This window comes from Solea senegalensis, linkage group LG13 (assembly GCF_019176455.1).
Source record: "Solea senegalensis isolate Sse05_10M linkage group LG13, IFAPA_SoseM_1, whole genome shotgun sequence".
NCBI classification, from domain to species: Eukaryota; Metazoa; Chordata; class Actinopteri; order Pleuronectiformes; family Soleidae; genus Solea; species Solea senegalensis.
The window spans coordinates 5,945,683-5,968,043 of NC_058033.1; the positions used below are offsets into that span (position 1 = coordinate 5,945,683).

A 22,361-nucleotide genomic window follows, 5' to 3' on the forward strand; every position below is an offset into this window, starting at 1 on the left:
TTAAACGGTGGGTGACCACTGGCCCGTTCTTCCCCAGGACAGAAGAACAACATCCTGTGTTCAGTCACAACTCCTTATCTGCTACTTCGGGAGCAAACGGAGCAGAACGTGTCCTTCCCCGAGCTCCTTTCCCTGCAACCCAGCAACCGTCAATGATTCACTCTGCCTTCCAGCATTTCTCTGCGGAAAATGAATGGCCAAATTGTGCTTTCTCTCCCCTTTTCAAGACATACAGTATAACAGGGTGGTCCAAAGTAGTTCAGAACAACCTATACTGAAACAGAAGAGGCAAGCACTGAAAAATCAGTTATTGATTTTGACACAGCTCTCTCTGCTCCACAGATAAGATGCTGCTCTGAGCCATAAAATGCTCTCCAGATTTATTTCTTACTAGAAATATGAGCAATGTATGAGGATTAGTGGGTATTGGATACATTTATTTTGCTTATGAAAACCTGCAGGCAGTAGTTTCATACTTGAATTTTAGGATAGTTCTGTGTTTTGGATGCCACATTGCTGCTCTCTGTGAAAACATGGCTGCCTGCAGGGACATAAAGAAAAAAACTAATACAATCTATGCCATCTTAGGTCTCAGCTACCTTTTAAAAAAAGAGATTTTTACCATTTTATTTTGTTGTTAGACTGTCCTTTTGGACTGGAAACCAAAGTCTTTTGTCTAGCGTTCCTCACACCAAAGTCCATTGAGAAAATCTGCGATTTTACATCACAGCAAACAGGAGTTTTATTTCACTGTTTGCTCTATCAGCAAGTTTAAATGTGTTATTATTCTATTTAAGTGTATGAAAACCTTCATTCTGATTTACCCACATAATACAAAATCATCAAACAAGACAGTAGAAGAACAGCAGCTCCTGTTTCCCAGCCAGTTAAAAACGCTGATTTTCTCAATTGGTTTTGGTGCAGGAGAGCGAGTGGATGACAAATTTAGATTTCCAGTCAGGAAAGGCCATTAAATGGTGCAATAAAATGCCAATAGATATAGTTAAGATATTATAAACTTAAGCTAGTGCAAAAAACACAGGAGATTCAGCACTAACTCTATGTCGGTACTATCTCTTTAAGATTAACATAATGTAATCTACTATCGGGGTGAGATTTTTGCTGCGTATAAAAAGCTCTGAAAATGTCTGTGAGTCATTTATCAAAGGCTGCTTGGCTCACACTATGAACTGCTACAGGCAGTAGTCGAGATTTTATACAAAAAAAAAAAATCAATGTAGAGACTGTAACTGTGGTTACTCTATAATCACTGTGACAAATAACAACCTCCACACACATCAGAAACTCTGTTGTTTTTTTTTAAAGCGCAGCATGCACTTACATTAAATAAAAACCGTAATAAAAAAAAGAAAAAAAGACCTGGAATGATGTATGCACCGTGTCCGTTTGATACCGGGCTCGCACACAAAGCATATTCTGTATTTTTGGGACGCCATTTCACACTCCCACATGCAGAGAACAAAGCACAGGAGAAGAGCAACGTGAATGTGTCTCTCCAAGCATAAAGGCAGCGCCTCTGTGCTTTAACAGGTCCAGAATTAAACCGTGTTATTCTTTTCAAAACCACAATCTGTGTGGGCAGGTTAGAAAAGGGATATTCAATTACAGTTCAATGACACTCCACTACCATGCCCTTGAAACTCATAATCCACTCGTGTTTCCCAAACAAGGGCTCAAAGCCTGACGGCCGTGTGGTTTGAAGTAAATCCTCTAATGGATACTGTTGTCCTGTACGCCTCTACAAGAATTACAGATTGTATCTTGTGTGCAGCTAACTTGGTTATTAGTTATTGAACAGTACAAGAATCAGCTGCAAGTTCACAGGTTCACAGTTATGACTTGTTCTTGTGAAACTTATGTGATAAAACTTTAATTACACCAACAGAAGAGTATCGTTGGACTTTACTCTTCCACGACACAGTTTCAGCATGACTCTTTTGCGTTTCCATTAGTTCCTGGTGTTCCTGGTGTAAGTACCTGCTCTGACGAGGTTCTAATATATGATGCCCAGACTGCCGGCAACTGAGTGTCGTCACTGGAAGAGTCATGAGCACGAAGTCTGAGTCATGAGCGCTACGTCCGAGTCATGAGCGCGACGTCCGACACGAGAATCAAAGCGAACAATGCCAAACTGTAGATCAGTTAAAAAGACTTAAAAATCCCTGAAAACATGCGTTAATCTCCACAGGAAATGCTTCAAAAGTCTATATTTAACAGAGGAGTCTGGTGTATTTAGCGAAGGCGCTGCTGAAAGCCAGCGATCGTGAGCTGAATCACGACCAACGTTCAGTGGTATTTCAGTTCAGTGACTGAGTCAGGAAGTACCGAACGCTTCGGTGAACAAATCTTTTTCAATCAACTGATTTCAATGACACAGTTTCACCCAAAACAACTGCTTTACAAGTCACTAGGTTGTGCGTTTGTGTCTCGTGTAAAAGAAAGTCACGGCAGTTTCATGCAGTCGCGCTATGATGAAGATTGAAAGTGCAGTACCTGTACTACGTCCATTTTTTTATACGCAACCCATGGTAACAACAAACTTTCTGCCATGTTGTGGAGGAAAATAATGAAATGGCCAGCATCACATCTCTGAGCTCAAAGGTTTTATACAACAACACATGATGCCAGTGTGTGAAGCGGGGGGAAAAAAAGATAAGCTCCAGTTCTCCCCCAGTCCTTCCAAAGTGAGTTTATCTCTCAGTGTTACTAAATCTCTTAACACAAAATTCTGAAAATATTACCAGAAAAAGTGAGTGACGTTCACAACATTTATTTATTTAAATATTTAGTTAAAATAACTATAAACTGCACCTATGTGACACATTTTGCCAACTTCAGTATATAATATTTGGTGTCCTTTTATTGTGCTGTTCCTCCAGGACACAAATGTGGCAAGAATTCAATGAATATAAATAACTGAACATTAGCGAAACATTTTGAACAATTCTAGTTGTTTAACAATAATAAAAGAACAATGAACAATAAACTCTGACGAGAACAGCCGAACGCCACGTCGTGCAGCCTGAGAAATGATTATTCTGCGCCACAATAATGAAATGCACAGATAATCTAAACCAGCACCAGCATCTCCTGAGACATCAGTACTCATATTAGTCTTAAATTAGAGTACCATGTATATTAATATAACAGTATGCTGTCATAAATGATGGATTGGAACATAGTACAATACATTTTTGATCAAATAAAGTACACTATAGTGCTGATTTATATACTTAAATATATAATACACACCAGACACATCCTAAGAACAAAGTACAATACTTTAATTATTGTATTTATAGTGTAAAATAGTATTTCTTTCAATAAATATAAAGCATTGGATTGTGCCATTTCATAAACTGAACTAGTAGGACTATATTATAGTATAGTAAATTGTAATATAATCCAGTATTTTGTGTTGTATGTTATATACATGAATAGACAGGATTAAATCTGGGTATGACAACATAGTATTCTTTGTTTTTTGTGATTTAAAGTGTGTGTTTCACTTTGTGTGTGTGTGTGGTGTGTGTGTGTGTGTGTGTGTGTGTGTGTGTGTGTGTGTGTGTGTGTGTGTGAGTCACACTCACAGGAAGCTGTTTCTCCAGGCAGTTGTTGAAGTTTTTGATTTGGTTGGGCTTCAGCTTCTTGAGAGGGATTCGCGTTTCCCCGATGAACTCGTTGTGGCGGAATTTGTCCTCATCACACACTGAGATCCTGAAAGGAGGAGGAGGAGAAGGAGGAGAAAAGGGAATGGGAGGATGAGGAGGAGGACAAATAAATGAAGAGAGCTAAGAGGAGGATTACTGACTGACTAAGACCAGTCACTTTTCCACCTGAAGTTGATCATCCTCCTTCACAGTCATTCAGCCCTGAGCAAAATCCCTACTTCATTATATATATATATATACAGTATATACACACTATATATATAGTGTGTATATACTTCTCCCACTGACTCTGTGAGGCCTCACCACACAGAGGAAAACTCCATGTACATCTGCAGAGGAGGCGTTAGAGCTCAGTCAATCACAAAAACGATGAGATAATTAAGCGTTATGAAGCGTTCATCCGCGTAAACGACTTTAAGATGCCAAAATGAGAAACTCTTCCACTTGAACATACGGCGTCTGACTGTGTGCTCGGCTTATTTACTCGATTAACAACGTCCTTTTGTAAACACCACTGCGTACTTGTCCGCGAATTAGTCAATCAATTAAAACATATTATTGTGTTCAGAGCCAGTGAGGACACGGGGACGCCAAGTTCAGAACACTCGGCTTCACTCTGTACTTTCATTAAACTCATAATGAGTCAATTATTGGTGGAGGGACGCTGCTGCTCCCGGTGGACGGCCTGCACGTCTTGAGTAAATGCACACAGCGTTCTTACGACCACAGCCCTGACATGACATGACTCACACACGTACTGTGAGGCTTTGTTTCGTGTCATACGGGGGCAAACATGATCCTCCGTGGCATGATTAATGTGTCCTCATGGGGGGACACACACGGATGAGTGGAGCTGAATTCAAATTAAAAAGTTTGTTGTGTGTGATCATTTGTGGCCTTCTTGAAAATGAGACTTTTATCTAGTTAAATGAAGGAAAAACTTCACATAAAGATATATGGGTTGTATCACCTTTGTCCAGAACACGAGCAGAACTGAAGTCAGCACCAAATGTGTTTAAATCCAGGTTAAAAACTCACATTGTCTCATGATGACTGAGCTCTAATCTTCTGCACTTTACATTATTTAATAATTTTAGAGTAAATTATTGTTTTATGCTCCATTCTCCATTTTAGTCTTTATTTTCTACTCTTGTTTTATTATTCTGTAGCACTCTGTTTTATTTCAAATTGCGCATTTTATTGTAGTAATGTGACCATTAACTCCAACCACTAACTGTTCCCTAACTTAATAAATCAAATGTGAAGTAGGAGCTAATTTTTCCAAATAGACTTTCATTTTAGATTCTCTCTTTGCAACAAGTAGAGTCGCCCCCTGGGGACTGTTTAGTATGTTCTTAACTTCAACCAGCAAACTGGAAGACGACGTGCACTTTATAATCCGAATATTGGGGATGACACAGAGTCATGTGGAGCTGCCCGGTTTATCAATCTCCATTCTGTGAACTAATCTACAGTCAGTGCAGATACCAAAACAGCAACGGCAGGATGCTAACTGAAGGGTTATACAGAAGACATAACAACCCGGCCACTAGGGGGCAGCAGTGTACTCCTCGTGCCAGTCCCAAACACGAATACATTTTGCATCATCTGGCGCAAAACATGTGCCAAATCAAATATGTGGATCACTGAAAACAATGAAAACAGATGATCCGCTGTGGTGACTCCAAAAGGGAGAAGCCAAAAAGAAGCAGCAGAAGAAGAGAAGATATAGCAGATCTAATATAAAGCAGAACAGTTGGAGGAAGCAGTAGAACAAACCATGTGGTGCAACACAGGCCCGAGTGTGAGGACTAAACTGCGTTACACACAGATGTTTGGAGGGAAATAGAGAGAAACAGCAAAGCTGTGTGACAGTCACGGGGATTTGGAGGCTGCATTTGAAGACCAGCTGGGTCACAGTGCCATGACTCGACTGTCAGATTTCAAAAGCTCCTTTAAATGTGTCCTTCCACCTCCACAGCATTGAAGAATCCAACCCAACAAATACCACAAATACCACGTTAAAACTTCAATTTCTGCATTAAGAACTTATATTTCCCCCTGACCTGAACCATGTCCAGCTGCACAGATGTTGCTAGGCAACAGGAGTAAGGGTGGGACGAGCTGGTGGCGATCGTTTTTTATAATTTAGCCTTCGAGGTAGGAGGTGGTCCCGGGATTTTGGACACAGCTCAGGAGTCACTGGGATAAATGTGGTTTTGTGGACAAACGCAGCGAGGGATTTGGATTACATTTTTTGGGGGGATGTGGTTTATGGCCAAGAAAGAAAGGATAAGATTGTTAACTTTGTGTGCAATTGAGGACAGTTTTCAGACGGTCACTCTCGTTATGTATGTGACCATCAACCATGATATTTTGATAGCTAAACTGGAGAGATACGGTATAAGAGGCATAGCACTGGAATGGGTCAAGAGTTATCTTCACAACAGATCTCAATATGTTAAGATGGGAGATTGCACATCCACTTGCTTGGACATAATTTGTGGGGTCCCACAAGGATCAGTGCTGGGCCCAAAACTGTTTAAACTATACATTAATGACATATACAAGGTATCCAATATTCTGAAATTAATATTATTTGCAGATGATACTAATATTTTCTGTTCGGGGGAAGACCTAAACCAATTAGTGGAAACAGTCAATAATGAACTGGCCAAGTTGCATGTGTGGTTTAATATAAATAAACTATCTCTAAATTTAGATGATGTATGGGAAAAAAGGCTGTAAGACTAGTATTAACTACTAGTTAACTAGTAACATACAAGTTAATGGAGTGGACATTGAAAGGGTTAATGAGTACAAAGTGCTGGGAGTGATTATTGATGACATGTTAAGTTGGAAGCCACACACCAAACAGTTAAAAGGCAAGCTGGCCAGGCTGGCTCCAGTAGGTTCCATACAAACCACCAGAAAACCAAACAAATGGCATCCTCAAGTCTCCACCTGCTCATCACGCACTAGTCTGAGCCAGAATGAACGTAGGAAGTAGAATGAATGTAAGGTCATGAAGGACCCTGAAATCTGTCCGTTGTAGGGTAGGGCAAACAAAAAAAAAACAACAAAAAAAAAAATGTACCCAAACAACAGCTGACACTGAGACAAATGTCAACACATGAGTAGTATTTAGCTGCCACTGTGAAACAAGTCACTCAGGAGAATCAATTGATCCAAGATGGAACTGCAAAGCTGGTCATTGAATGCGATCGACAGAGTGTTCTCGACAAGAAGTTCTGGTGAACCTAGTTGCCCAGCTGGGACCTTCATGGCTGGCTACATTTGGGACGGATGGGATAAGTGGAAAGTTGTGTGCCTTGCTGCACTGGATGTAGAGGATGTCGAGGATGTGTACATATTTACATTCATGATGATCGGAATGCTCTCCCTGGGATGGGGAATGTTCCTGCAATACCGGGAACTGAGAAAGATCGGCAATGAATTGATCGACGTGAAGGTGGAAAGCGCAATAATAAAGAGAGTCATGGTTGGGCTGCGCTCTGGCGTCTCCACAACCCTCGAGCAGGTGAAAAGAATGGAGAAGCAAAGAGAGGCGAATCCTACAAATGAGATGGATGACTAAAGGGAAAAAAAAAAGATGAATTGACCTCTATTGATTGGATTATTTTGTCACTTTTGGGAAGTTGAATATGCCAGGCAACAAGTCAAGAATGTCACGTGCGACGGAATATCATGGACACAGACTGTCTAGAACTAGACTATATCTCTGAGTGCTACCGGATGCTGAAACATGTTTTCTTTGTCAAAATGTCATAAAAAAAAATGATGAAATGAAATGTATGATGATAATGGGGGCAGGAGTAGTTAACCTTTGCTTCTCCCGCTTTCCCTTTCGGTTATGTATATTGTGTGAACTGCACTGTTGTGTGATGAGTGATCTAAATGTCATGACCGAAATAAATAAATAAATAAATAAATTATGTCACATACTAAAATACTGGATTACACAGTGTAGATATTGGTTTAAAGAAGAAGTGAAATATCCCAGATTTTGGTCCTGATCTGGCCCTTCCAACTATTGTGGTTGCCTCACAATTTTAGGCTGATTTGAACAGATTATGAGGCCAAATGATCCTGTCGTAAAAGGGATTAACAGACATTTCAAATTGTAAATATTTCAACTGAACAGCGATTGGGGGAGTGATCAGAACCCTGCAATAACAATGAGAGTAAATTGGCCCGGGAAACAGATGTTGCATAGTTTTGTTTAGAACCATAACTTGTACAAACCAAGTTGATGCCGTCTTCTCAGCCACGACTTCATCCACAGTTGTTTTTATCGCACACAAAACAGTTATTAACTGACACAGTCAGTAAACCTCCTGTCACGTTAAATCACGTGAGTTTCTGTGAGAGTTCCCCTAAATCCCTGGAACCTCCTCCCTGAAAATCGTTTGATGAAAGTGTGTGGTCCTGTGTCTTGACTAGATCTGGTCTAATCTGTGCTTTCTCTGGATTAAAACATTGAAAACCAGTTACAAAGTTAGGTGTAAAAATCAGAATTCTGACTTGAATCTCAATATGTTTTTGTCCAAGTCAGAATTCTGATTTTAATCTTGAGTAATTGTTTTGTCAAAACAGATTCTGACTTTAAACTCAGAGGTTTTTTTGCTTCTGTGTTTTCCCATGTTTTTAAAATCAAGTCAGATTTTAAAAGAATCCTCTAGTATGGGGAAGGCAGTTTTGAAAGATTTACATTTTCTTTTTTCACAGTTTTGCCTTTTGCCATTGTTAGAGAATGTGATAATTTTTTTGTTGTTATCACTCAGTAAATTCTTACCACAATTGAATGGGAACACCTACTCAAAAACTGTAGACAGAAAGTTGATAACAGAAAGACAAATTGACACTTTCTTAAAAGTTTTCTCCAAATTCTTTCCTTTCACTTGTTCATTTCCCCAATGTTCTACCTTTTGTTTTCCTCCAGTTCCCACTCCCTTTCCTTCCTTGCCTTTTATTCTTTATTTCCCCTCAGTCCCTCATAACATTTCATCCTCCTCATCCCTCCTTCCTCTTTCCAATCCTTTCTTTGTTTCTTCTCTTTTTGTTCGCCAACCTACTTTCTGTCTCTTTCTCTCTCTCTCTCTCTCTTGTCATACCTGAGTGTTTTTCGGACAATATCCTCGTCGGTGATGCCGTAGTAGGTCAGCGTCTCGCTCCACACAGGGTTGAGTGTGTTGTGCAGCGTCTTAGTTCTGAGTTTATTTGCCTGAAAGACAAACAGAGAAGAAAAACAAAAGTTTATTTATTTTTTAAAAGAAATAAATAAACTATGACCAAACACAAAGTCCTTTATCTGTCTGACAGCTCAGGAGACCGTCTCTTTCAGGTTCATAAACAGCCTTAAAAATGTGCAAAGCCTTAACCTGGTGGGAATTTGTCAGAGTGCTGACTCACACACACACACAAACAAAAACTCTCCGCTAAATATTGAGCCACTGCTCCAAGTGACAAGAAAACCGTAGACTGCATTTCCAAGTGACAGGCTTTATCAAAGCAACGCAGGAAGCAAGAGGAAAACACAGAGAACAATGTGCTGAAATTAAAAACGATGGACTGCAGTTCCAGCTCAGCGTGTTCCTGACAGCACCACTGTTTTGTTGTTTCACTGAGAACTTTGCCAGGCAGTAAAACCTCAGCATACTTTTATTTATTTTAAATTGAGCCACAGGCTGCAGCAATATAAGACCAAAATCAACTAAAACAGTATTTCGCTAACGTTTTAAAACAAGAACCCCCATTATGACCAACTTTAAACAACATCCACACACTTAATATACAATAAACACAACATTAGGCTAACATCTGTGTGGGACATGACAGAAACCACGTTTTTGCTTTATACTTTGACTTTGGGGGCAGGGTTTAACTGCAGCAAACCACCAGGGGGAGGTAGTTATCGTCCGATATCGGCAACATGGTAACAAAGAGGTCATTTGCATGTACTTCATGTCACGATGTGATTAGAATTGTATAATAAATGAACATTTTCCTCTTATAAATAGTAAAATTCATGTGTTGAATATGCAATAAGCTTTGAGATTCCCCTCCTTGTATTTAATGTTCATGTAAATGTATGCATACTGTGAGCGGGAAAAGAGGCGACAGTTAATAAAACAGTTAAACTGTGGTGAATATTAAAAAGCCTTTTCCTTTACAGATGCAGATAGCACGGACATAAGGCACACGACATCTGGCTCATTCTGCCAGATAGACATTACATAAATAAGTAAATATGTGACATTGCATCTGTCCATTTAAACACTTCATCACTCACCGCGGCGCCATTCTCATACACTATTAACAGACGACTTGACAGATTCGGAGTGGATTGTTGGCAGGACGGTGACAATCGGAGGGAGCGATCGGCTGAATTACCATGCAGTCAGATGAAAGTGACTGGTGAGGCAGACACGTCGATAATTCACAAAGAAAGTAGGCTGACCTGAAGGTATGTGGCACCACGACTATTTAATTAAAGGCGTACAAAGCCTTAACTGGTACAGATTGTTGTCATGACAAAATGTATACTACACTAGTGCAGGACCCATTCAAGGAGTATTTTATTTGTAAGTTAGATAACTGGTGCCTCACTGCGAGAAGGTCACTTTTTGGATCCTGGTTTGACGGAGGACCTTTCTATGTGGAGTTTGCATGTTCTCCCCATGTGCTTGTGGGTTGTCTCCAAGCACTAGAGCTCCTCCCACAATCCAAAAATCTGCAAATAAGGTTGATGGGACACTCTAAATTGACCGTTGATGTTAGAATAAATGGTTGTTTGTCTCTGAGTTTTGGACTGGCGACCTGTCCAGGACGTACACCGTCTTTTGCCCTATGTCAGCTGGGATTGGCTCCAGTTCCTCCAGATGGAGGATAAAGTGGTGAACAATGAATCAATGAATGAATGAAGTAAACTTACAGATTTACACAAAATTAATGAAATATCTTTAACATATCTCATCCAAACAAGGTCAAAATGTGAAGCCTGTCGATCGAAATGTTGGAGATATATGGAAGGAAGTTGGCACTGCACACACTTAGTGAAGAATTTCTCAATCTTGGTCCTCGGGACTCACTGCCCTGCATGTTTTTGAAGTTTTCCTGCTCCAACACACCTGATTCAAACAGTCAGCTCATCAACAAGCATTACAGAAGTGTTTTAATGACCCATACATTTCAATCAGGTGTATTGGAGCAGGAAAACATCAAGAACATGCAGGGCAGTGGGTGATCAGGACCTGGATTGAAAATCACTGCCTGAGTAAGTCATCTGTCAAGTTTGAAGCCCTTAAAATGACCCGTTGGACAATTATTTGATTACAAGACAGATAGACAGACGTTCCTTGCATTTATAGATGGATAATGTGGTCAATGCAGTGTTCAGGCTACACAGAAACAGAACTTTCGTTTTCAGAAAACATGGCATCATTTGTGTCTTTACACACACTCTGAAGGATGTAGTATGTCTGCCAGGCCTTATGGAGTGCTGTAACGCACCAACAACAGAGAAGTTGTTGTAAACACTGTAAACAAACTCCAAACACAAGAAGAAAATTACGACTATAAAGTTAATATGCATATTGATTGTGTACACGAAAACACAAGGTTCCAGTTCTATATGGATAAAATCCCAATATGGTAAAAAACCTTTGGCAGATTCTCCTTAACTTGATGCAGAGTGTGTGTGGGCCCTAAAAGAGAGGAGCAGTAATTCAGTAGAAATTTTGAGAGTTTCCTCTTCTGTACGTGTGATCAACAGGCTTTACAGAGGAAATCGTTCACCGCCACCTGCTCACACGCCGAGTTCAGTGCGACAAAAGAGCAACTGGTGTCACAAGTCATTTCCGTCACAGAGACCAAAAAGCCTCACTTTCTTTCACTTACTGAACACACAGATGTGGAATCAGCTCTCTAACGAGCTTCAGTTTGAAAAAGCTCACACCTGAGGGACACAAGGAGGTGAATGAGGTCGGAGGGAGGAAGTCCAGTAACATGATTTGAATAACAACACGTCTTGTAGAATCATTAACTTGACCAGCTTTATATGGGGGTTGAAATAATCACTTCATCTACATACAAAATAAGACGCTGGCTGAGAGGGTGTGCATGGAACTCCACCAAGTATGGACGGGAGCTCCCAGGTTCAAGAGGATGCCTACAAGGATGGTTGGGAATACTACCTTTACTTGGTAGGCCGCAATGGCCGAGGCTACGAGATAAGGGCATGCATGGGATATTTACATCAATCGCAAGAGAGTGACATTTTGCTGTCGCCCATTCTGCTGACTGTTGTGAGTGGAGTCAGTCTAGCTCCGAACTGACCATACCATTTTACTCTGTTACCCCAAAAATGAAACAGTTGGGGCTGCTTATTTTTATACTATTCCTAATGGAAATGCCAAAAAATGGACTGTGCTGTACCAAACCGAACAGTTCCACTTGGTGGATACACGGCTTAAGATACTGCACAGAAACCCCAGGGTCATTTATTCTACAATAATGCAATATAAACTTGGACTATTAGTATTTCTATCTATTAAATTTGTTGTTCAGTTGCTCTTTCAGACCAGTGCCTCCATTCAAACAAGGTTATCAAGGAGCATTTTGTCCTGACTGTCACACTGGGATAGGCTTTGATTTATATGGTTTTAAAAATTTAAGAATTATAACTAACAGTATTTTTAGGGCACATGTCATTTGAATATTCCCTGTACAGAATGTTTGTCAAATTAGTCAGCCTCACTGCATTAGTATGTGGTGGTCATGTCATCATTTTTTACAGTATTTAAACCCTGTCAAACGTCTAATGTGGAATAATTACAGGCGTCTCGTTGTGCTTGATTGTGGCCTCGGTGGAGATGAAACCATGATCTGTCTTTGCAGCCGAGCGTGAAACTTCACTTCTGATTAGAGAGTGAGCAGAACTCATGACCTCCTCAGTGGCTCTTAATGAGGCTCTCAGACCGAGCCTAATGATTATTTTGAGGGCAAGCTGAGAAAATATCAGAGCTGGGGGGAGCAAGGTGACAGCATATTAGTTTATAGTCAGGAATATGCAACATGGCTCCTGTGAGGCCTAATATCCAAAAGCAGGAGGCAACATGTCCTCATGGAGAGCTTTATTTCACTTATTTCACATTAAAGCATTTGACTTAAGCCTACTACTGTTATATCAACCCCTGGAAATTTACATGTGGTCACAAGGAACTCTGGAGAAAGGTTAAAGTAATTGGCAGTGAGTGAAAACTAAAGCGCACATAGAGTATATAGATGAATTTGTCAATCAATGCAGCAATTCAAAGAAGTCCCACAGGAAATATGTTCATATTGTTTGGTTCTGGAGCTCACAGTTGAAATCAAAACCAACATTTAGTACTAGTACTGAAAGTATTGTGTTCCTTATGGAGCAAATATAAACATTTAGGAAGCAGAGGTTCGTCTGAAATTGAGAAGATTAGTGACAGCAGATATTGTGGCTGTTTTTGTGGCATGTGTGATGTACCCGATTAACTTTACTTTTTGTGCGAGTGGAGAAAAACAGGAGGTGGGCAGACGTGTGGCTCTGGTTTTATTGCAGAATAATGACCGTTTCCATGATCACAAACAATACTTTAAGTGTTATTACAACGAGGGCCACAAAGTAATTATCTTAATTAACATTTCCATTTAGAACAAATAAGAAGATGAGTCATTACTGATGTAGTTGTGCCTCATTTACTTTGAATGGTTCCCTGGAGAATTTTTAACCTCAAGTCACAGCAACAAATTCATTTTATTAAGTAGGAAAATGTTGCACATGCATAACAAATTTTACAGTCCTTTTCATTTATTTATTTATTTTTATAGCGTAAAGTGTCATCTCTCAGTGTAAATGCACTTGTTTTGCAGCGAGGATTGAATCATCCGAATCTTCCTCAGGGTGTGATGATGAAGATTCACAGCAATCTGGCTGCTACTTGTTGACAAATCCCGCTCTGGGCCAAACGTGTTGGAAGGATATTATCACAGATGATATCCACACTTGGCAGATTTCATCTTTAACCGCAGTGATTAAAAGGGAGGCGATGGCCAATAAAACAAACCAGCCGCGGACAGGCTGTTGTTTTATTGGCCTATTCCACTTGTTGTGTGACAATTATTATGCTACTGTTTCGTTGCCACCATCAGGCCTGGGCTTCGTCGCTCGCTGAATGGCTAATTACACATTCACTTGGTATTAATCACAACCCGTGTCTAATTAGTCCATTTTAAAAATGCGGGGAAAACATGTGTTTCAACAAAGCGCCATTAGCGTGTGTGTGTGTGCAAGTTAAGTAGTATGACACTTGACTGCATAATATGTACTCACCAGCCACTTTATTAGGTACACCTATTCAACTGCATGTACTTCAGCATGCAGTCATGGCCAAGACAACCTGCTTGAGTTCAGACCGGAAGGACATGTGATTTAAAGGTGTAGTGCGCAATGTAACAAAGTACTAATACTGTTACTGTACTTAAGTGCACATATCTGTACTTTACTTTGTTATTTATATTTCTAGTAACCTTTACTCCACTACATTTCCTCTATATTTGTTACTCATTACTACCAAATAAAACCAGAAGAAGTAGAGTTGTAGAGCCAGGAATTGAACCCACAAGCTTCCAGTTGACAGAGAACTCCCCCTACCACTGAGCCACCATGGCTTTTTTGCCACAAGTTTTTAAAAAAAATCTGACACTGCAAAAAGAAACAACAATTCATCAAAATGAAGATTTCTGCCAATCACTGATCCATCTCAGGGCCGAGTAATAATTATGGAAATTATTGTATTTATATATATATATATGTATATATATATATATATATATATATATATATATATATATATAAATACAATAATTTCCATAATAGATAGATAGATAGATAGATATACATATAAAAGGGGGTAAAATCACAAAAAATATTACTCATATTTGATATGTATATTTCAGGCTGAATAATATTTTTACAGCAGTTATTGGGATGGTGACATTTTCTGCCCTGAAGGACAAATTCATCAGGATATTAAAGGAACTCTTAAGGGTTAAATCATTGTCAAATGACTTCACACAATTATAATCACTGTCATGGCTGCTTCTATACTGCAGTAGCATCTCTATCAATCACATAGAAGTTTTTCTTTTTGAGCATGGCATGCTAGAAGACTCGAGGAGGTAGGAAACAAAGTGTTTGGGTGGAGGAAACATCTGTTCATCCATCATTCATCAGTCTGTTGATTCAGCCATTCATCTCCAGAGGATGAGTCAAAGTTATTCTATCCCTGCTGAAATGTTCAATTCTTTACCAGCTTGTGTCAGCAGACTAATATCTGGATCTTATTTAACAGAAAAGAGTGAACCATACAGTTACAAAGTTATTCATTACCATTTAACAGCCAGGGAGAGAGCTATACATACATAAAATATGGGTCTGAAGTCAGAGATGAAGTTCTGTGGCAAGAGCAGACACAAATTACAATCGCCACGTTCAAATCCAAAGAACAAACGAGATGAGTTGGAAGAGGTCTTGTAAAAAAAGAGAAGGTAGATATGAGTCAGGTAGATGATGATAACACAGCTTCAGCTTCCAGTAAGCTGCTTTTGTCCTATGCTCTCATTCACAGGATCCATATTAGATATGAAAACTTTAATGAAAGGAATAAATTAACTTTGAGGCCTGCTGTCAGAGCAAATCACAGAATTCCCTGTCTCCTATGAGTCGGATAGGTTTCCATTTTTAATTATATGTATGAGTTATGGAGAGATGGCTGAAACGCACAGAGGCCTGCAGTGGTTTTTAATGCAACAGAACATAAGTTAAATCTAATTTAAGTGCATTCACTTGAAGCAGAGGAGGAGGAGAAAATGCTCACAGCGTCATTATAAGATGACAAGTTCTCAAAAGTGAGGCACATCACAGCAAAGCAGTTACTTTGGGTCACTCTGTCAATGTTGTTTACACTGATTAAGTCCAGCGTACTGACACGTCAACACGGTTCTGCTCCATGGTTCATGAAATAAGATTCAGCAAAAGGACAATAATGGACACAAACGGCAACAGACAGGAAGCAGCAACCCAGTCTACACCACAGGTGTAATCTACACCTGGGTTTCTCAAACTGTGGTATGCAAGCTTCCTCTGGTGGTGTTTGGACGAAAATCAGAAATACTTTTCTACTGATTATATCAGGGTATGTGATCGCAAATAACAAAATAATAGCAATAAATTAAATAATAACAATTAGAGTAACATTATCTTTTACTTAATCTAATGTAACTATACCAGTGTCTGAAGTATATGTGATATTTTAATAGTTAATATTTGTTCAGGTGGTACTTGGTATAAAAAGTTTGAGAACCAATGATCTCCGCTATGATATGTAGGTAAACACCGTATACGCACTACAAAAGGGTCGGGTTTTCCATATAACCTTTTAACACATAACAGCATTTTGACAAATCTTGCATTTCCCTTTTCCCTTTTCATTTTCATCAGAAAACTAATTCAATGAATATAAGCACTCTGTTTTTGTCGGTAATTGCACTGGTGATCTGGCAACCGATGCCGCTTTGAGTGTGTGTATCTTTTATTTTTATGCGACGGGGGCAGTGGTCAACATGCTTGACCGCTGCACTTTACGAGCAGAGCATGCTAATGTATCCCAGTCATAAATGTTAATCCAAGGTGAAATGAAACAAAACCAAGCAGTTTTGGTGTGTTTTCCACAGCCTGGCCCTGAGTCTACAGCCACTTTAGAGAACAATGAGTTAGCAGGAAAGGATAGACATGAGCCTGATGCTAACATTACTTCCAATGATGATTGAAAGAAGTGTCAGAAAAGCTAGGAAGCTAACACTAAGCAGAGCAAATTAACCAATTTGTCTTTTATATGAAACAATTCCTTGATTAATTGATTATTAATTGATTACTTGTCAATCGTCAACTAATTGTTTTGAGTGTTTTTAAGGAATTAAAGAGGTTTTCTGATTTCTCAGCTCGTTTATCTTCTGGTTTCTTTGCTCCATATAAGAAAGAAATCATTAATACTGAATAACTTTTGGCTTCTGGACAAAACAAGACAGTTGAGAACATCATTGTTTCCAGGTTTGACAAACACCGATCAACATTTTCTGACATTTTATGGACCAAACGATTACTCGATTAATCGAGAAAATAGTCTGCAGATTAATTGATTATGAAATGAATCGTTAGTTGCAGCCCTAATATGAAATACACCGAAAAAACACACAGATGTATTACTTATCGCACCTTGCTGGCACCAGGCAGCAGATGTAACTTGACGTAAGGGTCCGAAAGCCCGTTGTGGTCCATCGGCTTGAGGCCCTGGAGAAGAAACAGAGGGAAGTATTCATGAATCATCATGATTAAAAAAAAGACTCCACTTTAATAACAAGGATATGAATCACTGTCAATAAAAACTTGAAAATGTATTGTTCGTTTTCTCTGCAGCTGCTTATAGCAAACACACTTTCACTTTGAATCTTCATTTGTTGCTCACATGCAGAAATTAAGAAAATACTTTTAACATTTATGAAAATAAAACAGATAGTGGGACAGTTATGCATTTGGATGTGAATGTAACAACTAGTATAAGTGCAGCTCCGCATTTCCGCATCCTGGACAGTTTGGCAACCACGCTCCATTGCAGCACCCATTTTAAACACTAGGGGTTGTTGTTGTACATATTTCACATCTATTGCCATGAACACTTAAAGCTTAAAGTTTTCTAGTAATGAAAGTGAATTATTCAGGAACATTTGATAAAACAAAACACAAACACAGTCACAATCTTAATTTTATAAAACAGTTTTTGCAGAAGTCACATGGTAGAATAGTGGTTCGTGCTGCTGCCTTGCAGCAAAAAGACCTGGGTTCACAAACAAGGGGCTTTCTGTTTGGAGTTTGCATGTTCTCCCTGTGTGAGCGTAGGTTTTCAAAAAACATGCAGAGGTTAATTCGGACAAAATTGTTTGCCCTGAGATGGACTAATTATCTCAGCATCTTTTTCTTGAGTAACCATTCACCAGTGCGGGTGATTGACAGGTGGATTTGATGCCGCATCGACAGAAAAGCAAACACTGTATTGAACCGCCGAGGTGAAAAGTGAACCAGGAGGCATAATCTCGATTTACCAGTCGACCAAATGGTCATGAGCTGTGGGTAATGACCTCAAGAAGAAGGAGATAGCAGAGCAGGCAGCAGGGGCTGAAATGAGTTTTCCTCCACAGCGTAGCTGAGTTTAGCCTCGGTGGTTTGAAGCTCTGATATCAGAGTACAGAGGCTGGAGAGGAGTCTGTTAAAGTGATTCCAGCGCCTGTTTGTGATGCCCGAGGAAAAGAAAATTCCACTGTGAGGAGTTTCTGGACACGTGAACATGGTTAGAGGCGCCGGGTTAAACCCAGAACATGTCAGAGAGAAGATTATAAATGTAATCTGGCCAGGAAAAGCCTCAGGATTCTCCCAGAGGAGCTGGGAAGAGGAAGAAGAGAGAGGAGGATGAAGGACGACTGGAATACGCTTCCTGATCTGCTGCCACCACAACCTGAGCAGATGGATGGATGGATGATAAATGACCACTTATTATTCTTTTTTTTCCTTTGGTTCATTTGTTTCTTCTTCTGTTTCTTCGTTATTTCATTCTAGAGTTAGTCTGTTCTTTCTTTCTTTCCCTTTCTTATAATTGCTAATTTACTTTTTCTTTCTTTCTTTCTCACTCTGATTTATTTCTTTGGTTAGTCTCGCTCTTCTTTCATTTATTTATTCGTTCAATCGTTCATCCCTCCTTCCATTCTCTCTTTCTCTCGTCATTTATTCAGTCTGTCCCATTAGTTCATAATTTCTTTCTTTCTTTCTGTCTTTCTTATGTTCTTCAGTCTGTTTCTCTCCTTAATTTGTTTGTTTCTTCATTCGTTAATTACTTCCATCCTTTCTTTCTTTGGTCTGTTAGTCAGCAGTTATCTCATTTGTTTGTCATGTTATTCTTTTTTCATCGGTTGGTCTGTCGCTCTCGTACAATTGCTCATTCATTTGTTTATTTCTTTCTCTCTCTTATCTATTTCTTTAGTCAATCTATCATTTATTCATTTGTTAAATTTCTTCCTTTGGTCAGTCTATCATTTATTCATTTGTTAATTCCTTTCTTTCTTTCTTTCTTTCTTTCTTTTGCAGCTATTTAGTCTGCCCGAATAGAACGTGAAACACAACAAACATGGCTGAGGATGAGAGTGTAAGTGTGATAGTGAGTGTGTGTGTGTCAGTGTTGATGGAACATAAAAGATATTATTCTGTAAATAAGGGGGAAGTGAAGTGAAAAGTAGGAGGTTTTAGAAAAGGTGATGATTCTGTTTATGTTTATTTGTTCAAAATTAGAAGGGAAAAAAAACAGTGAATATAAAATGTTCTGTAGGTTTTTTTTCTAAACTTCTGTATCGTAATCATTGTAACCATCAGTACAAAAAGATCTTTGTCAGATTTAACCTTTAATTTGTGTTTAGTACAGCAAATATTAAATAAGTTCTTTATCTTGTTCACTTAAAAGTAAGGAACACACAGTAAAACCTCTGGACTTATGAACCATTTACAGTATATTAATATACAGAGTAAATAATAATAATATAAATGCTCATTTGCTTTTTAATCTCTTAATACAAAAGGTTTTTGACTTCTCATCTGCCAAATAACAGAGATTTAACATCGCTGAAATATGGACATCATGCAAAAGGGAGAAGCCCTGGGCGATTATTTTAATTATTCTCCATCTCCTAATGGATCAAAAAGATGGAAAACTAAACAAATCTAGTCGTTTCAGCCACAATTATGAAGAACTGGGCTCTTTAAAGCCCAGCTCACAGCGGGAATTAGAAATAACACACATCAGCTGTGTCACGAGAAACCGCTCCACATCCTGGCTGAGCAAATTATTTCTCATTTCCTCGACTGCTGCTTTTATTTATGCTTGAAGCAAAAATATAGTGTTGATGGCAACAGTCAATCCTTCATTATCTGCACTGAAGGTTGCAAATCAAAAGTGAAGAAACTTAAAGTGGAAAAATAACTTTTTTTCCTCTGGAAGTTTGTGAGTTTATTTGGGTAGAGTCAAATAAATCTTCCGTTAGTAATCACTCACTTCAGAAGGATTAGATTTATTTACGCTCTCTAGCTGTGTATGTTCTGCAAGTTTAAGTAAGAAGTCTGCTCACAGCAGCTGTCAGTGGGTTGTTTTTCCCGAAAGTTAAATCCTCTCTCTTAAAGTATATCTAGTTTGATCAAATAAATTAAATAGCTGAAGATACTGTTTGCTTTTTTCGTGGCAAGCTGCAAATGACTGGTAAATTCCATGTAAATATCAGCCTGTACTGTGGAATATTCACTTACAGTATAAACCTTTTAGAGTTTTTAGTTCTTGGTGATCTTTATTTTTTGACACAGGAAACACTGCAGTCCATTGATTGGTGGACAGAGAATTCTCTTAAACAAAGCTTGTGATAAACAGCCAAACGCAAAGACGAGGGAACACAGACTCCTGACCGTCCGCTATTGTTGTCCTTTGTTTACTGTGTCAAGTTGTAAATCTTTGTGGAATTTATTGGCGAACTACACTGTGTCACGCTGATATGACTTCCCGCTTTTTATGTTGCTCACTCAGCTGTGTAAACAGCGATGAAATCCAGGTATACTGCATGCACAACCTGCAGTGGAAAGCCAGATCGGGGGGTGTACCATTCCAAACGGCTCTGTGGAGAGCTGAACTGCACTGTGCCCCTTGGTGAAAACGAGGCATTGGGGGTTTTCTGCGCCTAAGCTTTGGAGTCAATTCATGGGGACTTGACTTTGACTCAATTTGGTTTCAGACTCAAACACCGGGGATTTAAGGCTCAACTCTGACTTGAGGCGTAATGACTGGACCACATCAGTGCCTAAGCTGCAGGCCAGGATGTGGGATGTGGGACCTGATCTCTAGTGTCACAGCCCTGTGTTTTGTAAACCCACCGTCTCCTCCAGCCAACTCTGAAGTGAATATCCCCTCATTAATGTTGCCTCTGTTTTCACCAGATTACAGTAATAAGAAGTAAACAACAAGAAATGGCTTTAAGAAATGGAAGCTTTGCCACCTCACTGAAGGGAACTACCGCTTAGCATTTCTTGCGCAGGAGTGGGATTCTGAAGTGGCCTGCGAATATCAGGTGACAAAACACAGTCAAAGCTCCCTCTGCAACCCCAATCTCTGCAGCAGCCGTGACCCTTTCTCCTCAATCTTGTTTCTTATTTTCCTCTTTACTCGTAGGTGGAGAAAACACATGAAATATGCAGCTATTTACAATGCACTTGATCTGAAATCAAAACACTGCAAGCAACAGATTGAATAAAGCAGCTTGAAGCTTAACATGCCTCTGAAATTATAACTCAGTGATGTGATTTTCCTGAGCTGCACTCTTGAATGTTGCATTTTTCTTTTTTCATTTCCCGTCCATATTTGACTGTGTTTTCCACACAGAGTTATTGAGACAACACCATGAGGGCTGATTGGAGAGGTTAATGTGCTGTCCTCATCTACCTCTATTGTTGCCACCGGCGACCACCTGATCTGTCATTTAAGCGGTGGCACATTATGAAGGGTTAGATTAGGATGAAACAGACAGCTGCGTCATGCTGCCTGATTGCACGCACTGCCTGTGAATACTCGGTTGATCATAATTACTGGGGGGGCTGGAGGAAAAATGACCACGGCAAAAGGCAGATGGGTAACATGCATCAGTGTATCCATACAACCTCCCACCGTGCACACATTCATTCATAATAGCTTCCTCGAATAACGGCCTAAAAGCTGTGAAATGAAGTTGAGCGGCCTTCGTTTGCAGAATGATGAACTTTTCAGCTCGGAAGTGAATGGGTTTCCGGGGGCTTGGCAAAGTGTGGTCACGTTGTGTTGAACTGAAAACAGTAAAACACTTTTTAATTCAATATTTAAAGTGCAAAAAAGAAGATTTATTCATGAAATCTGAAGTAAAACCAAATCATATAAAGATCTTAATGTTTTGTGTATGATTTCCACCCACTAGCTCATTATACTGAAGAAAAACGGTAAATACAGCAAGGAATTGATTAAATATTTCTAATATATAACTCATAATATACAAACTACAGCTAGAAATGTTGTGTAACTTCACCTCAGGCAATCAACAAACTCACAATTGGCCTGTAACTTGTTTCTACAAATGTTTATGTGTCGTTAGTTAGTTAGTGTTGCTCTCTCTCGCTCTCCCTGCACCAAAGTCCATAGAGAAAACCAGCAATTGTACATGACAGCACACAGGAGTTGTTCGTCCACTCGATCCATTACTTTAAACATATTATATTTTGCCTCTGGTGTTTTAAATCTGTTGTTCGGGTCTATCTTAGTGACACAAAGTTGCCAAAAGTGTCAGCCGTAGAGCGGCAGCTCCTGTTATCCAACAGGCTAAAAACACTGGTTTTCTCTATGGACACCGGTGCAGGAGTTTAAGCAAATAAGAAACGTCATTTTATAGCTGAAAAATATTGTAGATTTGAGAAGGCATACATGTTATTAGAGGTGTATTTTATGTGATTAA

The 22,361-nt window shown here is 39.4% G+C and overlaps 1 protein-coding gene across 3 annotated transcripts in view; it reads right to left on the minus strand.

Moving 5' to 3' along the window:
* doc2b (double C2-like domains, beta) overlaps nt 1-22,361 on the minus strand; it is a 120,199-nt gene that overhangs the window by 21,736 nt on the left and 76,102 nt on the right. For all 3 annotated transcript variants that reach the window (XM_044041323.1, XM_044041324.1, XM_044041322.1), the window contains 3 exons: nt 17,020-17,094; nt 8,828-8,937; nt 3,612-3,738 (listed from right to left, as the gene is read on the minus strand). In XM_044041323.1, the coding sequence (XP_043897258.1) occupies nt 3,612-3,738; nt 8,828-8,937; nt 17,020-17,094 (312 nt within the window). The remainder of the gene's footprint in view (nt 1-3,611; nt 3,739-8,827; nt 8,938-17,019; nt 17,095-22,361) is intronic.